At 44.6% G+C, this 16,802-nt stretch overlaps 1 protein-coding gene across 1 annotated transcript; it reads right to left on the reverse strand.

Annotated features, from left to right (window-relative positions):
* Positions 1 to 7,855: 7,855 nt before the first annotated feature.
* On the reverse strand, positions 7,856 to 15,905 carry LOC133127946 (spermatogenesis-associated serine-rich protein 1). Its single transcript, XM_061241088.1, has 7 exons — positions 15,776 to 15,905; positions 14,658 to 14,808; positions 12,517 to 12,641; positions 11,321 to 11,488; positions 10,358 to 10,463; positions 8,739 to 8,798; positions 7,856 to 8,397 (listed from the first exon to the last, which is right to left on the reverse strand). The coding sequence occupies exons 1-7, from the start codon at positions 15,813 to 15,815 to the stop codon at positions 8,181 to 8,183; spliced, it is 867 nt and encodes a 288-aa protein (XP_061097072.1). The 5' UTR covers positions 15,816 to 15,905; the 3' UTR covers positions 7,856 to 8,180.
* Between the last annotated feature and the right edge of the window lie 897 nt (positions 15,906 to 16,802).

Below are 16,802 nucleotides of genomic sequence, written 5' to 3' on the forward strand. Positions count from 1 at the left end.
ATTAGGTGTGTGTGTGGGGGGGGGGGGGGGGGGCGCGGGGGGCTGTACAGAACCATGTATATCCAGGAAATGTATAACTTATTAACTGTTATAACCGCTTTATTAAGTGGTATAACAGATTTGACTGTCAGTGATACCTGCATACTACACTGTACAAAAATGTGAATTGAGTCGGCATGGCAACGACAGGGAAACTAGCAGAGAGTCGCAGATACACCCATATTCTGTTTGAGAAGCTAATGTGAGTCCTGTATTGACATTAATCCGAACCACTGTACTAATATGAAATATGTATATAGCTGCGGTTGCTAAAAATATAAATATTCCGGTAAAGGCAGATAGCGGTGTTCCCTAATGGCCAATGTTTCATTAACATATTATATTTTCTCATCATTACAACCTTTGTTTCCCCAATCTCGTTCTCCTCTTTTCTGTAGCCTGGCTGGGTCATATCTGCGCGGGTTAGAGCAGCACCTTGATTAACGTGTCTCTCCAGATCTGAAGCACTGCCTGATGACTGGGTCAGGGGAGAAACAGAGTCTGCTTTGGTTTTGCACGGCTGTGCGTGATAAAACATTAACGAATAGAAATAAGATGAAAGAAGTCCTGAAAACTTCTGTAACAATTTGATTTTCTCTCTGGCAAAGCAGTCTGGGTATCTTGGGATCGGAATTAAATAAGCAAAAACCGTGTGATCATTAAAAAAAGCAACCAGCTCACTTTTTGGTGGTTGTTCTGCGTAACCTGCCCCAGGATACAAGCAGGCATGAGTTATCCTTCTTTCTTGTGGAATCACACAACTATCTTTATTTAAATGAGAGATAGAGTTGTGTATGTTTCAGCTTGTTTCTCAGACAAAATCTCAGAGCACTCTGAGACAAATGCTAACTTCCTACGTATTGAAAAGTTAATCAAATGATTATTCATCTAAAACCCATTTTGCCCTTGTGAACATCCCTACCTTCCCTGATACTTTAATTAGTTTTAAAAAGAAATCAATGGAAAAGAATTGATGGTGCTTTTGGCGCACTTAATTGAAAATGGCAATGACTTCGGATAATTCATCCTCGCGAGTTAAAATGGATTGTATCACACAACTAATCATATTCCATCAGGCAGGGAAGTCTATCTGTGAGGAGGGGTGGGGTTAGGAGAGGTCATTGGGTCGCCTAAGGCTCCATGGCTTTACTTTTGTTATTTTGCAATTCTATTACTGTAAGTAGTGAGTGTTACCAATATGACTTGCATATTGATTGGGCATGTACAACGAATACTGTATACAGTATCAATTATATAGTATATCCACATACACTGTATACCTAAGTGTGTAATAAAATGGCATAATGAAAAAGTAAACGAATACCATTACTAGCGTCGTATTTACCACATTGTTGTTTACAGTATTCTGCATGCGGCGCTGGGTGCCATCTGCAGTGGTGGAATGCTTTTCGCCGGCCTTAATGAATTGGATATCGCACTTAAGGCTGTGTTGTTGAGGCCGGCGTTTGGAGAATTTTCTGCCCGAGAATGGCAATTTGGACCGTTGTAGATGGAGGCGGGTCGGAGGGCTTTCTCATCACCGTACGAGTTCACCCTCCTCGCACCTGAGCCTCCTCTTATCCAGGCCGTCGCCGTGACTACAGCCCCGCCGCGTTCCTGGCGCGAGCCTCCTTGTTGTTGGCGATCCCGGACGAGCCCCCCCCCCCCGGGGCCGGCCCCGGCGTTCCCCCGGCCGCCGGCGAGGGGCGGGCTGGCCTGGTTTAGTCAGCCGACCTCACCGCCAGACAGGAGCGTCTCGGCAGCTGTGCCTAATCGCGAAATACCCAGAATTCCCGCGGTAGGTCGCGCTGGAGGTGACGTGCGCGAGACAGCGCTTTATTTAGAAGCCCCAGATACATGGGAAATGGCTTTCTCGCTCTGCGGCGGGCGGGCGGGCGGGCGTCTGGGCCAGGTGTGCTCGCGAGGAGTCACCGTGAAATCGTCACAGCCCTTCGAGAGTTTCGCAATGTCGTCCGCCGGAGAGCGACGGGAGGAAACTAATTAATGCGGCCCTCAGCCGCGCAAACAAACCCCCGGCCCTCCCCCCGACCGGCGACCGCGGGCGCACATACTCCCACAGACGCAGGCGAGGACAGCGGCAGTACGGCGGGAACAGTACCGCAGGAGCGCGAACGCTTTATTTATCACGGGCGAAGAAAACGGCGCGGTCAGCAGATGTGGCGGAAATGAAGCGGATCCCCGTTCCCCGCTTCCCGCAATCCTCTAGCTCCGCCGTTACGCCTCTTGCACACGCTATCGATTATTTATCGGCGCGTCAAGGTGAACTCGTTGCGTAGGAGCGATAACGCGCCTGGAGAACACCTCTTTGGACTCATCAGAGCATCGATTTAGACCGGGCCGACGCCGCTGCCCTCTCGGCTTAAATTAAAAAGAAGGAAGCGGTCCTGCTGACTCCAGAGCAGGCTGGAAACTCCCAGCGAAATGATGAAAGAGCGGACTTGACAGGGAGAAGCCCGATAGGCCCAGAGCAGGGGACGGCAACCCCGGTCCTGGAGAGCCGCAGGGTGTGCTGGCTTTTGTCCTTACTCAGCACTTAATCGATCGATTAAAGCTGTGGATTACACAGTTAACTCGCCTCACCTGGTTTCTTGGGTATGAATCAGTCGCTGGTATTAAGGCGAAAGCAAAAGCGGGCACGCCCTGCGGCTCTCCGGGACCGGGGTTGCCGACCCCTGGCCCAGAGCTTTCGGGAGGGAGAGGCGCGGAGAGTGGAGGACGATGGCGGGAAGACAAAGTGCTGACTCAGCACGCCGCGTCTTACGCACGATAACGGGCGGCGAGCTGGCGGTTACGGAAAGGCGACCGCTGTTGTTCCCGCCCAGTAACCACGATGGATATGACGGCACCGCGGTTCTGTTTCACGGACGTTTCATCCGCGACCAGGAGATCATGAGAACCTGTCAATGTCATTAATGTCAACATGGGCCTGAAATGTCCCACTCTGTAAATACTGCCATTTCCTTCAGGAATTGCTCTCTTAATAACATAGAAGGGAACCATTGATCTCACACACACACACACACACACACACAAACATACGGACCATTTTTAACTGCATTTTATGAATGTCACTAAAATGATGGATTGAGAAAATAAATAAAACACTGTCCTCTAGTGGTTGTGAACATGATATCTGCATTACCAGTGACAATATTCTACCCCTATCTGTCTCTAATCCTATGATCATAAATGTTATATTATATATATAATTTATAAACACTTATATAGTTGGTCTAAGAATATTTCTGATGTTTCTGATGTGACACAGTATCTTTAAAAAAAAAAAAAAAGAAGTACTTTTTTCAGAATTGAGCACAGGTACGTTCATGACAGTTAACTAAATTGCAATGACATGTATACAGTAAATCAGTTCAATTTCAGCAGAGCTTTGTTTGAACAAAGGTTCTGTGTTTTTTTGTTTTTTTTTCACTTTAGTGGCAGATGTTGTGATCTATCATGTCAGTATAAACAGAAATAAATAAAAAAATAAATACATTCTGAGAAGTAGATCTTGAGAAATAGTTGGCATGGTATTTGTGTCAGATAAGCCTGGATTATCACTCTGCTGTCACTGTGGAATATTTACAGCTTTCCATATTAATCACCGTTTAAAACTGTCCAACTGGCAATGATTTTCAGCTTTTGCCTTCATATGATTTAGCTCTTTCATGGTACTTAATTGTATTTTCTGTGAGGTAGTATGTCCTAATTACATCTCAAATATGGCACCGCGTATTGTTTGGGTATCATAAAGTTTATGCTTACTGAATATGAAGAGGTTAAACACACCATTTGAAATAAAGGGTAGCTGGGTCCAGCTCAAACAGGCCTGTTCCTATGACCTTGACCAAGCATTATTATAGTCATACAAATGGAAAGGTAAATAGACTCATTAATCACAGTAACACACACCAATGTGACCCGTGCAGCCCACTTGAGAATCCAGAGGACACAGCCGCTGCGCTAACAGGCCAATTTCACAATTTCCAAAATCACCCTTTGTCTGTGAACTGCCATTTTTAGATGTAGAGGAAAATCATTGAAAAATATCCAGAAAAAAAAAAGAAGAAAATATCCTAACGGCGTATAAGATAGTGGGCACTGAGATGGCAAAAACACTCCACAGTGACAAGTTCCGGGCACAGAAACGCCGTAATCGGACACAAATCCTCAAGAGCGCTGCGTGGGGCGTTTCTCTGATGGCGAGCGATCGCTGTGTAATAATGTGTTAATCGATACGGCCGGCAGCTTCAAGCCAAAGCCGGCACTACAGAGAGAATGTCGCTGTATTCAGCTGATCGTTGCGGTTGGAATAGTGCAGCGGCCAGCAGGCATTCGTTCGGAATCGTTGTCCTTACGCGAACCGGAACATTTTCGTGACTATAGTTTTCATCTGTGCCCAGAAACTCATTTCGAAATGGAACACACTCACTCATATATTATTGCCCTTTTACGACCACCCCTCCAAGGCCCAATACTACCTGGCGCGGGCGGGAACGGGAAAAGGTAGGAATTTATTTTCATACCACGTCCGGTACTGTGTGAATGATTTGACTCGTCTAATTTTCTCCAGCGAACGCTTTCACGACTGGCCCCGCAGCTGCAAGACGGCACTCTAAATATGTCAGCCTTTTCTTTATGAAACTTGAGCCTCACCATGAGCAAGGCCGTTCTTTAAATGTCAACAACACACTTCCCTCAATGAATATTGTGGAGTGTATTGAGGGGGGGGGGACTGGGGCTTGGCTGCTTGTCCACTTACATCAGGCGTTGAGACAGTTACTCTCGTCTGTGCCTCTCTGTTTGGACGCTGGGATGGACTTGAATGGCACAGAGAGGATGGGAGCCAAAATGTGGGGCTTCTTGTCATTGTTCCAGCAGTCTGCCACTCATCCTATGGTTTAGTTATTTGTTTGTTTGTTTGTTTGTTTTTGATGGTCATTAGGTTATCTAGGACCATTGGTACCAAAAGTAGGTAGAGGGGGTGGATTAGCGAGCGTGCTACCTTGTTCCTTTTCGGTGTTTTTAACCCTGCGGTCATTATGGTTGCTGTCATTAAAGAAGGCTAGATGAGACCATTATCAGGAGTGTTAGCTGTAGCATCCAGATGGAGTTATATGAGCGGAGGACACAGTATGTAGCAGAGCGTGTCGTAGTCTGATTGAAACCATAACCTTGTGACCGCTGGTTGCGGTGTTTCTTGTGTAGGGCTAACTCCCATGCTAATACCCCACAGGGGGCTCAATAACAGCAGTTAGCCATTTTAGGTGGTTTATGTGCATCTCAGGAGCCATTTTAGAGGTCAGAGTTTACTAGCTCCCCAGAGGCCACCTCATTTCCATGCCAGTGGATGAATCTTATGAGCTCATAAAATCTGTTTTTCAATACCACGTTGCTCTAAAGATATGTCAACGGAGAACATATCACTTTTTATATTCACCGAGTATTGCAAAATTAAATTCCAGTTCTGGAATGAAAAAAGCAACCTTGAGCACAATGAACACTGAGCATAATGCTTTTATGGGTTTACTGTACACAACATAACACGTTTATATTTTTTATTGCCAGGCTGTTTTTATACAAATATATGTGTGTGTGTGTGTGTGTGTGTGTGTGTGTGTGTGTGTGTGTGTGTGTGTGTGTGTGTGCAGTGTGCGTGTGCACACATGTATGTACTGTTTGTGGCATTAGGATCCTCAGTAGTTACATACATTACATTACATTACTGGCATTTGGCAGACGCTCTTATCCAGAGCGACGTACAGTTGATTAGACTAAGCAGGAGACAATCCTCCCCTGGAGCAATGCAGGGTTAAGGGCCTTGCTCAAGGGCCCAACGGCTGTGCAGATCTTATTGTGGCTACACCGGGATTAGAACCACCGACCTTACGTGTCCCAGTCATTTACCTAAACCACTACGCTACAGGCCACCCAGTTATTAGTTATTTCTGTGTTGCATTTGCAGTTGGTCTGTGTCAGACCCAGGTGTCAGAGCATGGTGCCCCAGTCCACCAACACATTCAGGACACTTTTAGAGACGCAGATTCATCTCGATGGCTTGGGAGACCACAGGGACACCTGGAGGAGAGACTCCACGGAGACCAGGGTCAGCTTCCGACCAGGGTCCTGGAGAGCTCCACCATTTAAATCAGTGCAATTCCATTCACCTTGGCACACTTTAATGGCTGTAAAAACCTACATTATGATATTATAACATATATGTAACAAGGCTTACTATGTCATAATGACCACGTTGTTCAGATTGGTGTGGGACCAGGCTGGGCTCCAATCAACATTTTCCTTCGCTTAACACAAGTGCCATGCAACACAAACATGATTCATCTCGTCGGTTTAGCAGATTTTCACCTGCGGGAGGAGAAGGACACGGTCCGTCACGCGTGGAAAGTACAGAGCAGAGACAGAAGCGGCACGTCCGATTGTCAGAGTGGCACCACAAGTGCCGTGGGGTCGCCGGCCGAGGGCCATTCTGAAGCTGCAGCCGTGTTTAAGAATCGGCGGGCTCTTGTAGTCTCTTCAGCGAGATGCTGCGGCGGATTTAAACGTTTGAAATGCATTTGCAGGCAGGAGCGGCGGAGGGGGAGGGCCTGGCTCGGAGAGATAAGGTCGTATCTACAGCCGGTAAACCTGGCTGCTGCTCAGGCTGCCAGCGAAAGGCATTCCTGGACCTCCTGTGGGAGGTGGGAGCGTTTGAAAGTACTGAGGGTAAACGCTCTCTCTTTTTTTTGTGTGTACAAATGCAAACACGTAATCTCTCTCTCTCTCTCTCTCTTTCTCTCTCACTCTGACTCTATCGCTCTCACCTCACTCGCTCTTGCTCTCTCTTGCTTTCTCGCGCGCTTTGCTCACTCTTAATCTCTCCCTCTCTCTCTCGCTCTCTCTCTCTCTCTCTCTTCCTCTCTTTGTATCATTACTTTGAGAGTCACAGGAAGGATAAACATGGGGATTCATGCAGTGCTAAAGTTGCTCTGCCCGTTGAACTTTATTACATTATGTTAAAATGTTAGTACATTTATAGACAAGCCAGGAAGTTAAAACGCATTATTAACACTCTAAATCTAATTCTCAGTAAATCTCAGATTGTTATAATTCACCCTGGTGTGACTAGCCAGGTGAATTATAATGATCAATGACAGTGTATGCAACTGCTTTAGTAAACAGATGTTTCACTATGTAAAAATAGAAATATATATACACACACAAAATATAAACTATCGGTTCTGAAATGTCACCTTAACAAATTGCAGCCGAGCGTCTTATATAGAGCATAAATATAAAAGGAGACTCTGTCCCACTCTATCGTGACTGGGATCTATGATCAGCTTTTGGCTGAATCAGTCAGGGGACCTCCGTGTATCTTCCCGGGGGAATTAAAGGAAATCTATGTGACGCATCTCAGCTGATAAGGCCAGAGAAAGGAGGAGTTATTAACTGCTACGGGCAGGCAGCCCCTGCAACTCAGCACAATCCGGCCGCACAGCTAAACCTCCTCCTCTGTGTGACCTTCATCCTCTCCCCGGTTTATGTTCCCTTCTGAAGTTAAACTCGCACCACCTCCCTGCCTTACATCCGCCTGAGATGCAGCAGAAAAGAGTTTGCGTCTTTTTTTCTTTTCTTTTTTACATAATACCCAAGTGTCTTGGGTAAAAAAAAAAAAAACATGTTGCAGTGAAAATATTTGCTAATATTCTGTATTGTATTTTTACTGAATATCGCTTGTACTGTAGCATGGTAGACTATACTCTATGGTTCTTCAGGTTAAAACCAGATACTCGTGTCTTTTACAGGGGACAAAAATTAATTTCAGGGTTGGACTACTTTCTGTCTGTATTTCTCATGGTCAAAATGGTGCCATTTTTCAGTAGAGAAGGGTAGTGGAAAACTTTATCCTGCTAAGGTCGACATCAAACAACAACATTGACTGATTGTTCATTACACTGGGCTTAAGGGAACTGCTTATTGCCAAATTCATCTTCTGCCTTTCCTGAAGTGCTAATTCGTGATTATCTGGGTGCTTGATTACCTTCATTGTTTTTTGGTTTTTTTTGCAATGGCCTTTTCTGTACAACGGTGGCTGGGAAGATGTGTCCGATTGCTGTGAATTATTTCATCTTCGGTGCAGGTAGCGCAGGCATAGACGAAGCAAGCTTGTCGCCCGGGACCGGTCTCCACAGGCTCTCCGCTTTCTTGTGCTTTCCGTGTTTGTGGTCACAGGGCGGAGGGGTGATGGGCTGGGCAGGCCTCCAGGAGTTCAGCTTTCTCACGTCCAGAGCGTCAGCCTCTCTGTCTCTGATGGCCTTCTTCTGCTGGTAGGTCATGCTGTAGGGACAGGCACGGCGAACCGTAGACCAGGGGGAAGTACAGAAACTAATTAAAGTATGGGCACAATATGTCATTTAATGTTTAAAGACAGAGCACATTTTTATTTCAGTGATGAATTATGAATAGACCAAGTCCCGGTTTACTTAGGTTAGCTGGATAGCTGTGCTGCGTAAAACCCAGGACAGCTCTTTTTACTTCAGTCCATGATTTGGAAGGATTCTAGGTTTTACTAAGAGCAGTTATCCACCTAACTCAATAATCGTGCTTTGTGAAGCACCCCCCCAAATGCACAGCATTATCCCTGTACGTGATTGAAAGTTATCAGTGCAGATGCTTACCACTGACCAGCTGGATGCTGAAGAGGAATGAACGTGTCTCCTTTCACTGTAGCTGAGGATCTACAAACCACAAAAAATATTACTTTAAGTAGAACAGAAATGGGATGACCCTTGACCCTTGACCCTTGACTGACCATGAAAAGGGCGAATGTCATGAACAATAAATGTTTAAAGAAACAGTGCATCAAGAGAGCAGTAACAGCACATTCGTGTACATTGGCTGAGCCGGAACTCGGTTTGTTTGAGAGATAGTCAGAAATGTACCTCTTAAAAAGACAAATAACTACCCTATAAAAGCCTTTCAAAAGCAGCTCTATAAAAAATAACACAGAAGCCATCTAAAGCAATTTTAGTAGGTAGTCATAGCAGTTCCTGTATATGATTTCAGTTTCCAAGAGCTTATAGTAAAGCCCCATTGTATTGTTACTGCCCTGGAATTCATCAAAATGTCCAGCAGACCAATACAACGTGCAATTTATGTAACCTGATATCAATGTTATTGCTCGAGGCATTTTTAAATGAATTACTCTGGATCCACCATGAAGCAAACACAATCTACAATATAATATGGACAAAATGATTGACATTATGCACCAACAATTCTAACGTCATAGCAAGCATCAAATCTGGACCTTGAATCCAAAGCCCCGGTTTTCTTTTCTCCCAGGTAATTAGTGGAACAATTAGTGCTCCTGATTGGCCAGACTATCCTCACACCTGACTGCCAGGTAAAGGGAGGATGGAAAACCAGCAGCTCTCTGACCTTGAGGAGCGTGATTTGATGATCCCTGTCATGGAGTAATTGCATAACTACTAGTAGATTGTGGCACCCAAAGGATTACAGATATAGTAAATACACATTTACCCCTTCACAGTTAATCACTGGTCTAGTCTCCAACCACAAAATTCAAAAGTATTTAAAAAATATGTACTTTATGGGAAATCCTTCAACAGCTTTCCTCCAATGGGACTGTGGATGTGATAGTGTTCAAATATACTTATGTGTAAGAAAACATCGCCATCTGCTGGCCGTATGTAGACTTGCTGTTTTCCTCCACATCTGAATTAAGCTTTTATAAAGCACGTTACGCCCATCTGCCAACAGGGGGTGCTAGTCGCCCCCTAGCCCATGTCATTATTTAGATTTCGTTACCGGTAATATAGAGAGCTCCTGTATTGAGCCGACACGATAAAAAAAAATCTCTGGTTGCTCTTTGCTCACTCGATCCTTCACACCTGGACCATGATTCCTGTAACTTCAGGTATTCCGTTTTATCTGGCTTTTAAAATAAAAAAAATCACGATTCTGTTTTGGAAAACCTGGTGTTGTCAGTGTACATTACATAACAACATAGCTCTTACAAAAAGAAAATTCTATTTCAAGGTTAATTGCAATGCTTGTTGTGGCACACAATCAAATAATATCACAAAATGTATTTAAATGTGTGTAATTGCAACCCACATGCTGTTCCAAGGTAACCCAATCTACATGATGTGTAAGGCTACATGGAATGTGAATGATTCCCTCATCTGTTTTTCATGTGTGAATTTGGTAGGGTTTCATTTGCATTATTTCCTAAAATTTTTCTATTGTGTAATGAATTGTGGGCTTTACTTACCCAAAGCCAACAGTTGGCAGTGTAGATCCACATTTGTGAAAATCAGTGCTGTACTCTGGGAATATATAGGGCCTGGACCCCCTGACCACACAGCAAGGAGACTTCACTGTAAGAGTCACGGGAACAACATTAGGGCGTTAGAACAGCATATTTATCATAAATCATACACTGTGTTTGCTGCAACGTTGATGTGACTAAATGAGTCAATTCAGTTTTGAAATACACTTGAAAAATGTACTCAAGTAGCATACAAAGTAATGTACACAAAATAATAGTCATAATCAAGGGCAGAAATTCTAAATGCACCACTCAAAATCAGCAAAACTCAAAATACACAGCTTTTCCCTGGCGTAAAACTACCAGCTGTTTCAAAACATAGCTTGAGCTGGTCAAACCGCATTGAGTATAGAGCTGGTCTAAATGGTCAAGCCGCTACCAGCTGTTTCATTACATTACATTACATTAATGGCGTTTGGCAGACGCTCATATCCAGTGCGATGTACAACAAAAGGTGTTTAAAAAAAAAAGGCTAGGTGTTTCAAAACGGTGGCGGCACGGACGGTGCAGTGGGTAGCACTGCCGCCTCACAGCAAGGAGGTCCTGGGTTCGACTCCCCGTCAGCCGGGCCTCTCTGTGTGGAGTTTGCATGTTCTCCCCGTGTCTGCGTGGGTTTCCTCCGGGTACTCCGGTTTCCTCCCACAGTCCAAAGACGTGCATGTTAGGCTGATTGGAGAGTCTAAATTGCCCGTAGGTATGAGTGTGTGTGTGAATGGTGTGTGTGCCCTGCGATGGACTGGCGACCTGTCCAGGGTGTATTCCTGCCTTTCGCCCAATGTATGCTGGGATAGGCTCCAGCCCCCCTGCGACCCTGTTCAGGATATGCGGGTTAAGATAATGGATGGATGGATGGTTTCAAAACGGAAAAGATGGAAAAGAGTGCAGGATGGTGATTAAAGGACTCACCCTGTCTTTTCCTCCCAAGTCTCAACTCAATCGTTCTTTCTGAACTGGTCCGTGAGCTTCTGTAATGGTGGATGCCATCCATCAGACACTTTTTGCCAACATGGTAAGTCATAGGTAGCCCAAAGGTGGGATAGAATGTCCATTCAGATTCAGATATCATATTATCCTCTGCAAAAAAAAAAAAATTGAATTGAGTTCAGCTCTCAATTTCCGAGCAGAAAACTTGTGAGGAGAAAAATTTGAATATGTTTTTCCTTTAGGAAATCTTTTTCTAATTTATTTCTCACATGAAGGGAATATGATTTATAGCGGTGCGGATGATCGAATTACGTGATTGTGTACGCCATCATAAAGCATTCGCACAGCACTCAATCATCACAGCTTTCTGAAAGGTTGTCTGTGGTGACAGGCCTGCGATCTCGCATTTCACAATGCCTTAAACAGAAAGCACTCCTCAGAGAAAGCAAAGGTTAACGGTCGGTGTCATTGCCCAACCGTAAGAGTTTACGTGAGTCCAATAAGGATCAAACGTACTCTATATGGGCTCCTCACCTATAGCCGGGTTCCTCTCGAGATTTCTTCCCATCTGGATAGTTTTTCTTTTGGCAACTGTGTCTTTGCACAGAAAGGTTTCTCAATGAGAAAGCTGCTGTTTTTATCCAATGACGCAAAAGGCAAGGGGTGGCAGGATACATACATCTCACTTATAATTTCACACAATTTGATGCAAAATTATGGAATTAATTATTGCTAGATCATTACTCCAATGTGATGTTATGGAATACTGTTCTTTTCTTTTTTGCCAATCCATAAAGTATTTTGTATGTGCATTTTATGACTCTTAGTGTCATTGTAATAATCAATGATGCACCTTTTAACAGCACCATGAATGCAGGTCCATACCTGGACTTTGCTCATATATGTCAATATGCACAGTACTTAAGATCACTGCCGTGTTATTGTTGTAAACCACTCCTTCACTGTGTAGATTTAATGTGCTGGAATCGCCCTGAGGTGCTTTATTGCTTATGTGCAGATGTGCACCTCCTTGAACCGTGTACTTATGAGACGTGGAGCTTATAACACACTGTATGTTTCACCGGCGCTGTAGAGAAAGCTTCACGTTCCCCTGGGGAAAGATAAACCGCGGCTCTCGGTCATTTGAGCGTTCGCTGATTGACGGCCGGCTCACTTACGTGGAAAGGACCTCAGCAGTCTGGTCTCGGCGGGGAATTTAATGGCCTTTATTTCCGGAAAGGGGGCGTCACTGTAGCGTGGCTGAGGGAGCCATCGTAGGCGGGATTTCCAGTCAAGGCCGCACCTACGAATATGCAGATTTCATATTAAATATGCGGATTGCGTCATCCGTCTTTTGGATGGGACGTTAAACCAAGGTCCTGACTCACTGTGGTCATTTGGATAAAGGCGCTATATAAATGCCAACCATTAAAGATCCAATGACACTCCTCGTAAAGAGGGGGTTCCCCGCTGTTCTGGCTAAATTCCCCAAAAATTCCCCAAATTCCTGGCTCTTTCACTCTACCACCTAATCATCCCCTTATTCAATTGGCAATATCACTGTTCTCTCCCTCTGCACCTCAGCTGGTGTGTTGTGAGCATTCTGGTGCAAAATGGCGGCCATGCATCACCAGGTGGGTGCTGCACATTGGTGGTGTTTGAGGTGAGTTTTCCCCACATCACTGTAAGCGAGTGTCTAGAAAAGCTCTATATAAAATGCAATGATCTATCTATCCATCTATCTCCATGGAAACCTGGGGTGTGCAGAAATGCCAGCCGAAACACTCGGTCTACAGCTGTAACTTTCCCCAGGTGCAGAAAGTCCCAAGACAGGCTCAGTGCACTGAATCCAACAGTTAATCAATAAAGCTTTTTACTTTCTGGCTTGGCAGTAATTCTGACACGGTATAATCTTGGGTTGCTGGGTGAATTGTGCTGTCAGCTGTGAATGGTCTGGAGACAGCCCAAAGAACTCCAACAGAAACAGGATTTCACCATGCCATGTAGTGGCTGCTGCTTCTAAGAGCCATCTATCACACTGCAACAGGGACAAACCCATCCGTTTAAAGTTGTGTGCGCATCTGGGTTCCCCGCTCCTCACTTAACATAACGGCACAGTATTTGTGTAGTGGATACCGTATGTGTATACATTATGGAAACCCACTTATACCGTAGCACTGATGGTTAATGTGCGCAGTAAATTTCTCCGTCTTAAAACAGCACATAAAGGCCCTGTGGAGCTCTACGGAGATGTGAGGATTGCAATCTGTTCTGTGTGCATTAAAGGACGTCCTTTCAGCTCGTGGGCTGGGTACACAGAGTTAATGAAACTGCCACAGTGAAAAGGTCTCACTGTCTGCAGTGTCTCACGGAGGATGTGTCAGAGTCGTGCCACCGAAGGCCGGTTTATAGTCCAGCGACAGGGCGTCATTGCGAGCGACCATGTGCAGCGGACGACGCTGGTCGCAGCAACGTTCGGTCTGGAGTGCGTTTATATAAGGGCAACGACCAATGTCTATTTCGGGCGACGGCAGAACACGTTCTGTGGTTTCAGTCGGTTGAACGGCTATATACCGGCCTTATGGAAGGAGGGGGGAACATTAGAATAAAGCAGGGGCCACCGACCCTGTTCCTGGAGATCTACCGTCCTCACTTTTCACTCCAGCCCTAATTTGGTACACCTGATTCTACTAATTAGCAGCTCAATGAGGCCCTTCCGTCACTGCTGTGTTGGAGTGAAAGCAGATCTCCTCGGACAGGATGTGGTGTCCACTGGTATAGAGTGCAGAAGCACCATCATAAAGTACCTTTTACTGCAGAGGTGTGTGTGTGTGTGTGTGTGTTGGGGGAACAGGGTGTTCTGTTCCATTGCTTTCTATGATTGTGATGTCAAAAACCCAGTTCTAAGAAGCTATTTCTATTCAAAGCAGAGGTGTTAGAAGATTCACACGACTCTCCTTCACTGTACATTGCCACACTGTCAGAAATAGGGGTACTGTAGGTGTCTGTTTTTGTTCTCTACGGTACAATTCCTGTTAATGTTCTCTCAGTGCTTCATATTTGTACTGTACCGTAGAATACTGACTTAAAAGGGACGAGGGTACAATGGGTCTACCTTTGAGGGTGCTGCCTCAGTGAGAAGCTAGTGCACCCCTAGACGTACAGTTTTTGCACACTGTCTCTGACCGTGCACAGTCCGGACCGCCTCCTCCCATGGACAGTAGGCAACTTACGTGTCTCATACGGGGCCGATTGCGGCCCTCTTCTCTGTGAATACCCTGTTATAGAGATACCCTGTTCTATAGGCCACTCCGCTTACTCCGTGAGGTCGGGCTGGAGGTGTCTCATATGGGGCCGATAGCGGCCCTCTTGCCCGTGACCATGGGGGAGGTATCGTCTGCCCTGCTTGAGAGGGCGGTCTGCTGCCTCGCTGGGCGTCAAGAAAGTACAGTCATGGCATCCCTGAGGTCCTGCTGGGGGAGAAAGGGAGGGAGGGTGAGAGAGAGAGAGGGAGGGAGAGAGGTTCACCCGCCAAGATGAACTCCTTGGTGTACACCATCACAATGCTGGTTTTTTAAAATGGTTAATAATGGATCTTCTAGAAACATGACATTGTTGCTAACAGACACACGCAGACTGAAGACTCACCTCTTCAGGCTCCACCTTTCCCTCCCTACCCCACTGCTAGAATTAGCCATGTACCATAGGTTATAATTACACTTGTGTATAGTTATTGTAGTATTCGGTGTATTCTAGCTGCCAGCCATGGTGTGCTAGTTGGAAAGTTGATGTACTCTTCAAGGGTTCAAGTTTTATCTATGTGATCACTTGGATACTTGGAACTCTATTTCGTCAGGTCCTCGACGTACTTGTCCCTGCATCTGATTTGCGCTTTATTGTACGTCGCTATGGATAAGCGCGTCTGCTAAATGACTGTAATGTAATATATTCTCATCTCTTCCATCATCTTGTCTTACTATACAGTACACAACAGCAGCCAGTGAGTGAAAAGGTTCATATTTTTTCATTAAAGCGGATCTTTTTTCTGAGAGCTGGGCCATGGCCATGACCCCAAATAGTCCCATTGCTGTGCTTTCCTTATCGTTACATTAAATTATTAATTAAACTACTTTAATATTCATTAATATTCTTTCACGTTTAAATAAAAATTCCTATTCCGATTTTAAGATAAACAGACAATGCCAAATAATGAACTGGTGTAGGAAATTAATTCTGACTCTCAACAAAACGAACAACAAGCTAATAAACGAATAAACCAAAGTCCTAAAAAAGTTACAGTACATATTATCCAGCTTGGACTACAATAAACTCTGCATGAGTTTAATTAACACTTCAGATTTCACTGTTTATCCGCAAGGTTACACTCAATAAGAATTGAGATTAATAATATTAAAGAGAAACGCAGCCGTACTGTACCTTCATCGCGACTCCGGTCCGCATCCTCTTCTCCCTGCATGTTTTTAAAAATTAGGGTAACTGCTACCGGGTAACTACAGCATAATGTTTATTAATTAAAATAACGTTCAAAGCCTGTTCTGTTCATAACCTTAACCGCAGATAACCAGTTAAGCGAAGATGAAAAGGCATGGTTGCTAAGACTACGCAACTTGAAGGGCAAGAGAGAGGGCTTGAAAAACTTGTTTAATCAAGCGTCCTCGGTCGCCTTGGAAACGGAGGGAGCACGGCAGTCAGCAATTGTGAATAGGCATAGAGATAATTTATCTTCACTGGCTGAGGAGAAAACATACGGCCATTAAAATAAGCAGAACCCAATAGCGAGGATTATGTTTTATGTATTTGTATTTTTGTCACTGTAACTACCCAAATAATTGCTTAATACACGCTCTAAATTACTTCCCAATATGCCGTAGCTGCGTCTTCGCGAGCTTACATTAGGCTAATGCGTACAATAATTGGCCTCACAGTGAAAATAGGATTTCTTTGTGTCCTATCCGCAATAATCTTTCAATATCTGCCGACCAATAAACGAAAATATTGTTGTCTGCCTTGTTGACCCTTACAGAAAATCCACATGAGATTCACATGAGTTTTTACATGTTAAAATCACATGGGCAATATGTGGAACACATGTAAACTCCCATGTGAAACCTATGTAATTACATGTGGAAAGCACCTCGCATTGTGATTGGCTCCTTTGCCCCTCAGGCAGCCAATCCCAATCTGAGGAACATTATCCATTAAACCATGAAAATGTTCCAAAACACGTGTCCCATATTGCCAATGTGATTTTACCATGTGAAACCCATGTGGATTTTCTGTCAGCTCAGGATCTGTCGCATTTATAAAATATTGCATCGTTGCAGAAGATATTTGCATTGTTCTTTAAATTACGTTGTATTTTAATTATTGTACTATAAAACACCAAAATCAATTATGGCCTAATGGTGATGGAAGTGTTTACATCTGAGAGCATTCTACTTTC

The sequence above is a fragment of the Conger conger genome, chromosome 5, assembly GCF_963514075.1.
Source record: "Conger conger chromosome 5, fConCon1.1, whole genome shotgun sequence".
Lineage (NCBI taxonomy): Eukaryota > Metazoa > Chordata > Actinopteri > Anguilliformes > Congridae > Conger > Conger conger.

Bases quoted from the DNA above. Each gene is read 5' to 3' on its own strand.
- LOC133127946 (XM_061241088.1), bottom strand. From the start codon at position 15,815: ATGCAGGGAGAAGAGGATGCGGACCGGAGTCGCGATGAAG. The intron at 14,809-15,775 runs GTACAGTACGGC...CTCCCCCAGCAG, and splicing joins GGACCGGAGTCGCGATGAAG to GACCTCAGGGATGCCATGAC. The intron at 10,464-11,320 runs GTGAGTCCTTTA...TGACTCTTACAG, and splicing joins ACTTGGGAGGAAAAGACAGG to TGAAGTCTCCTTGCTGTGTG.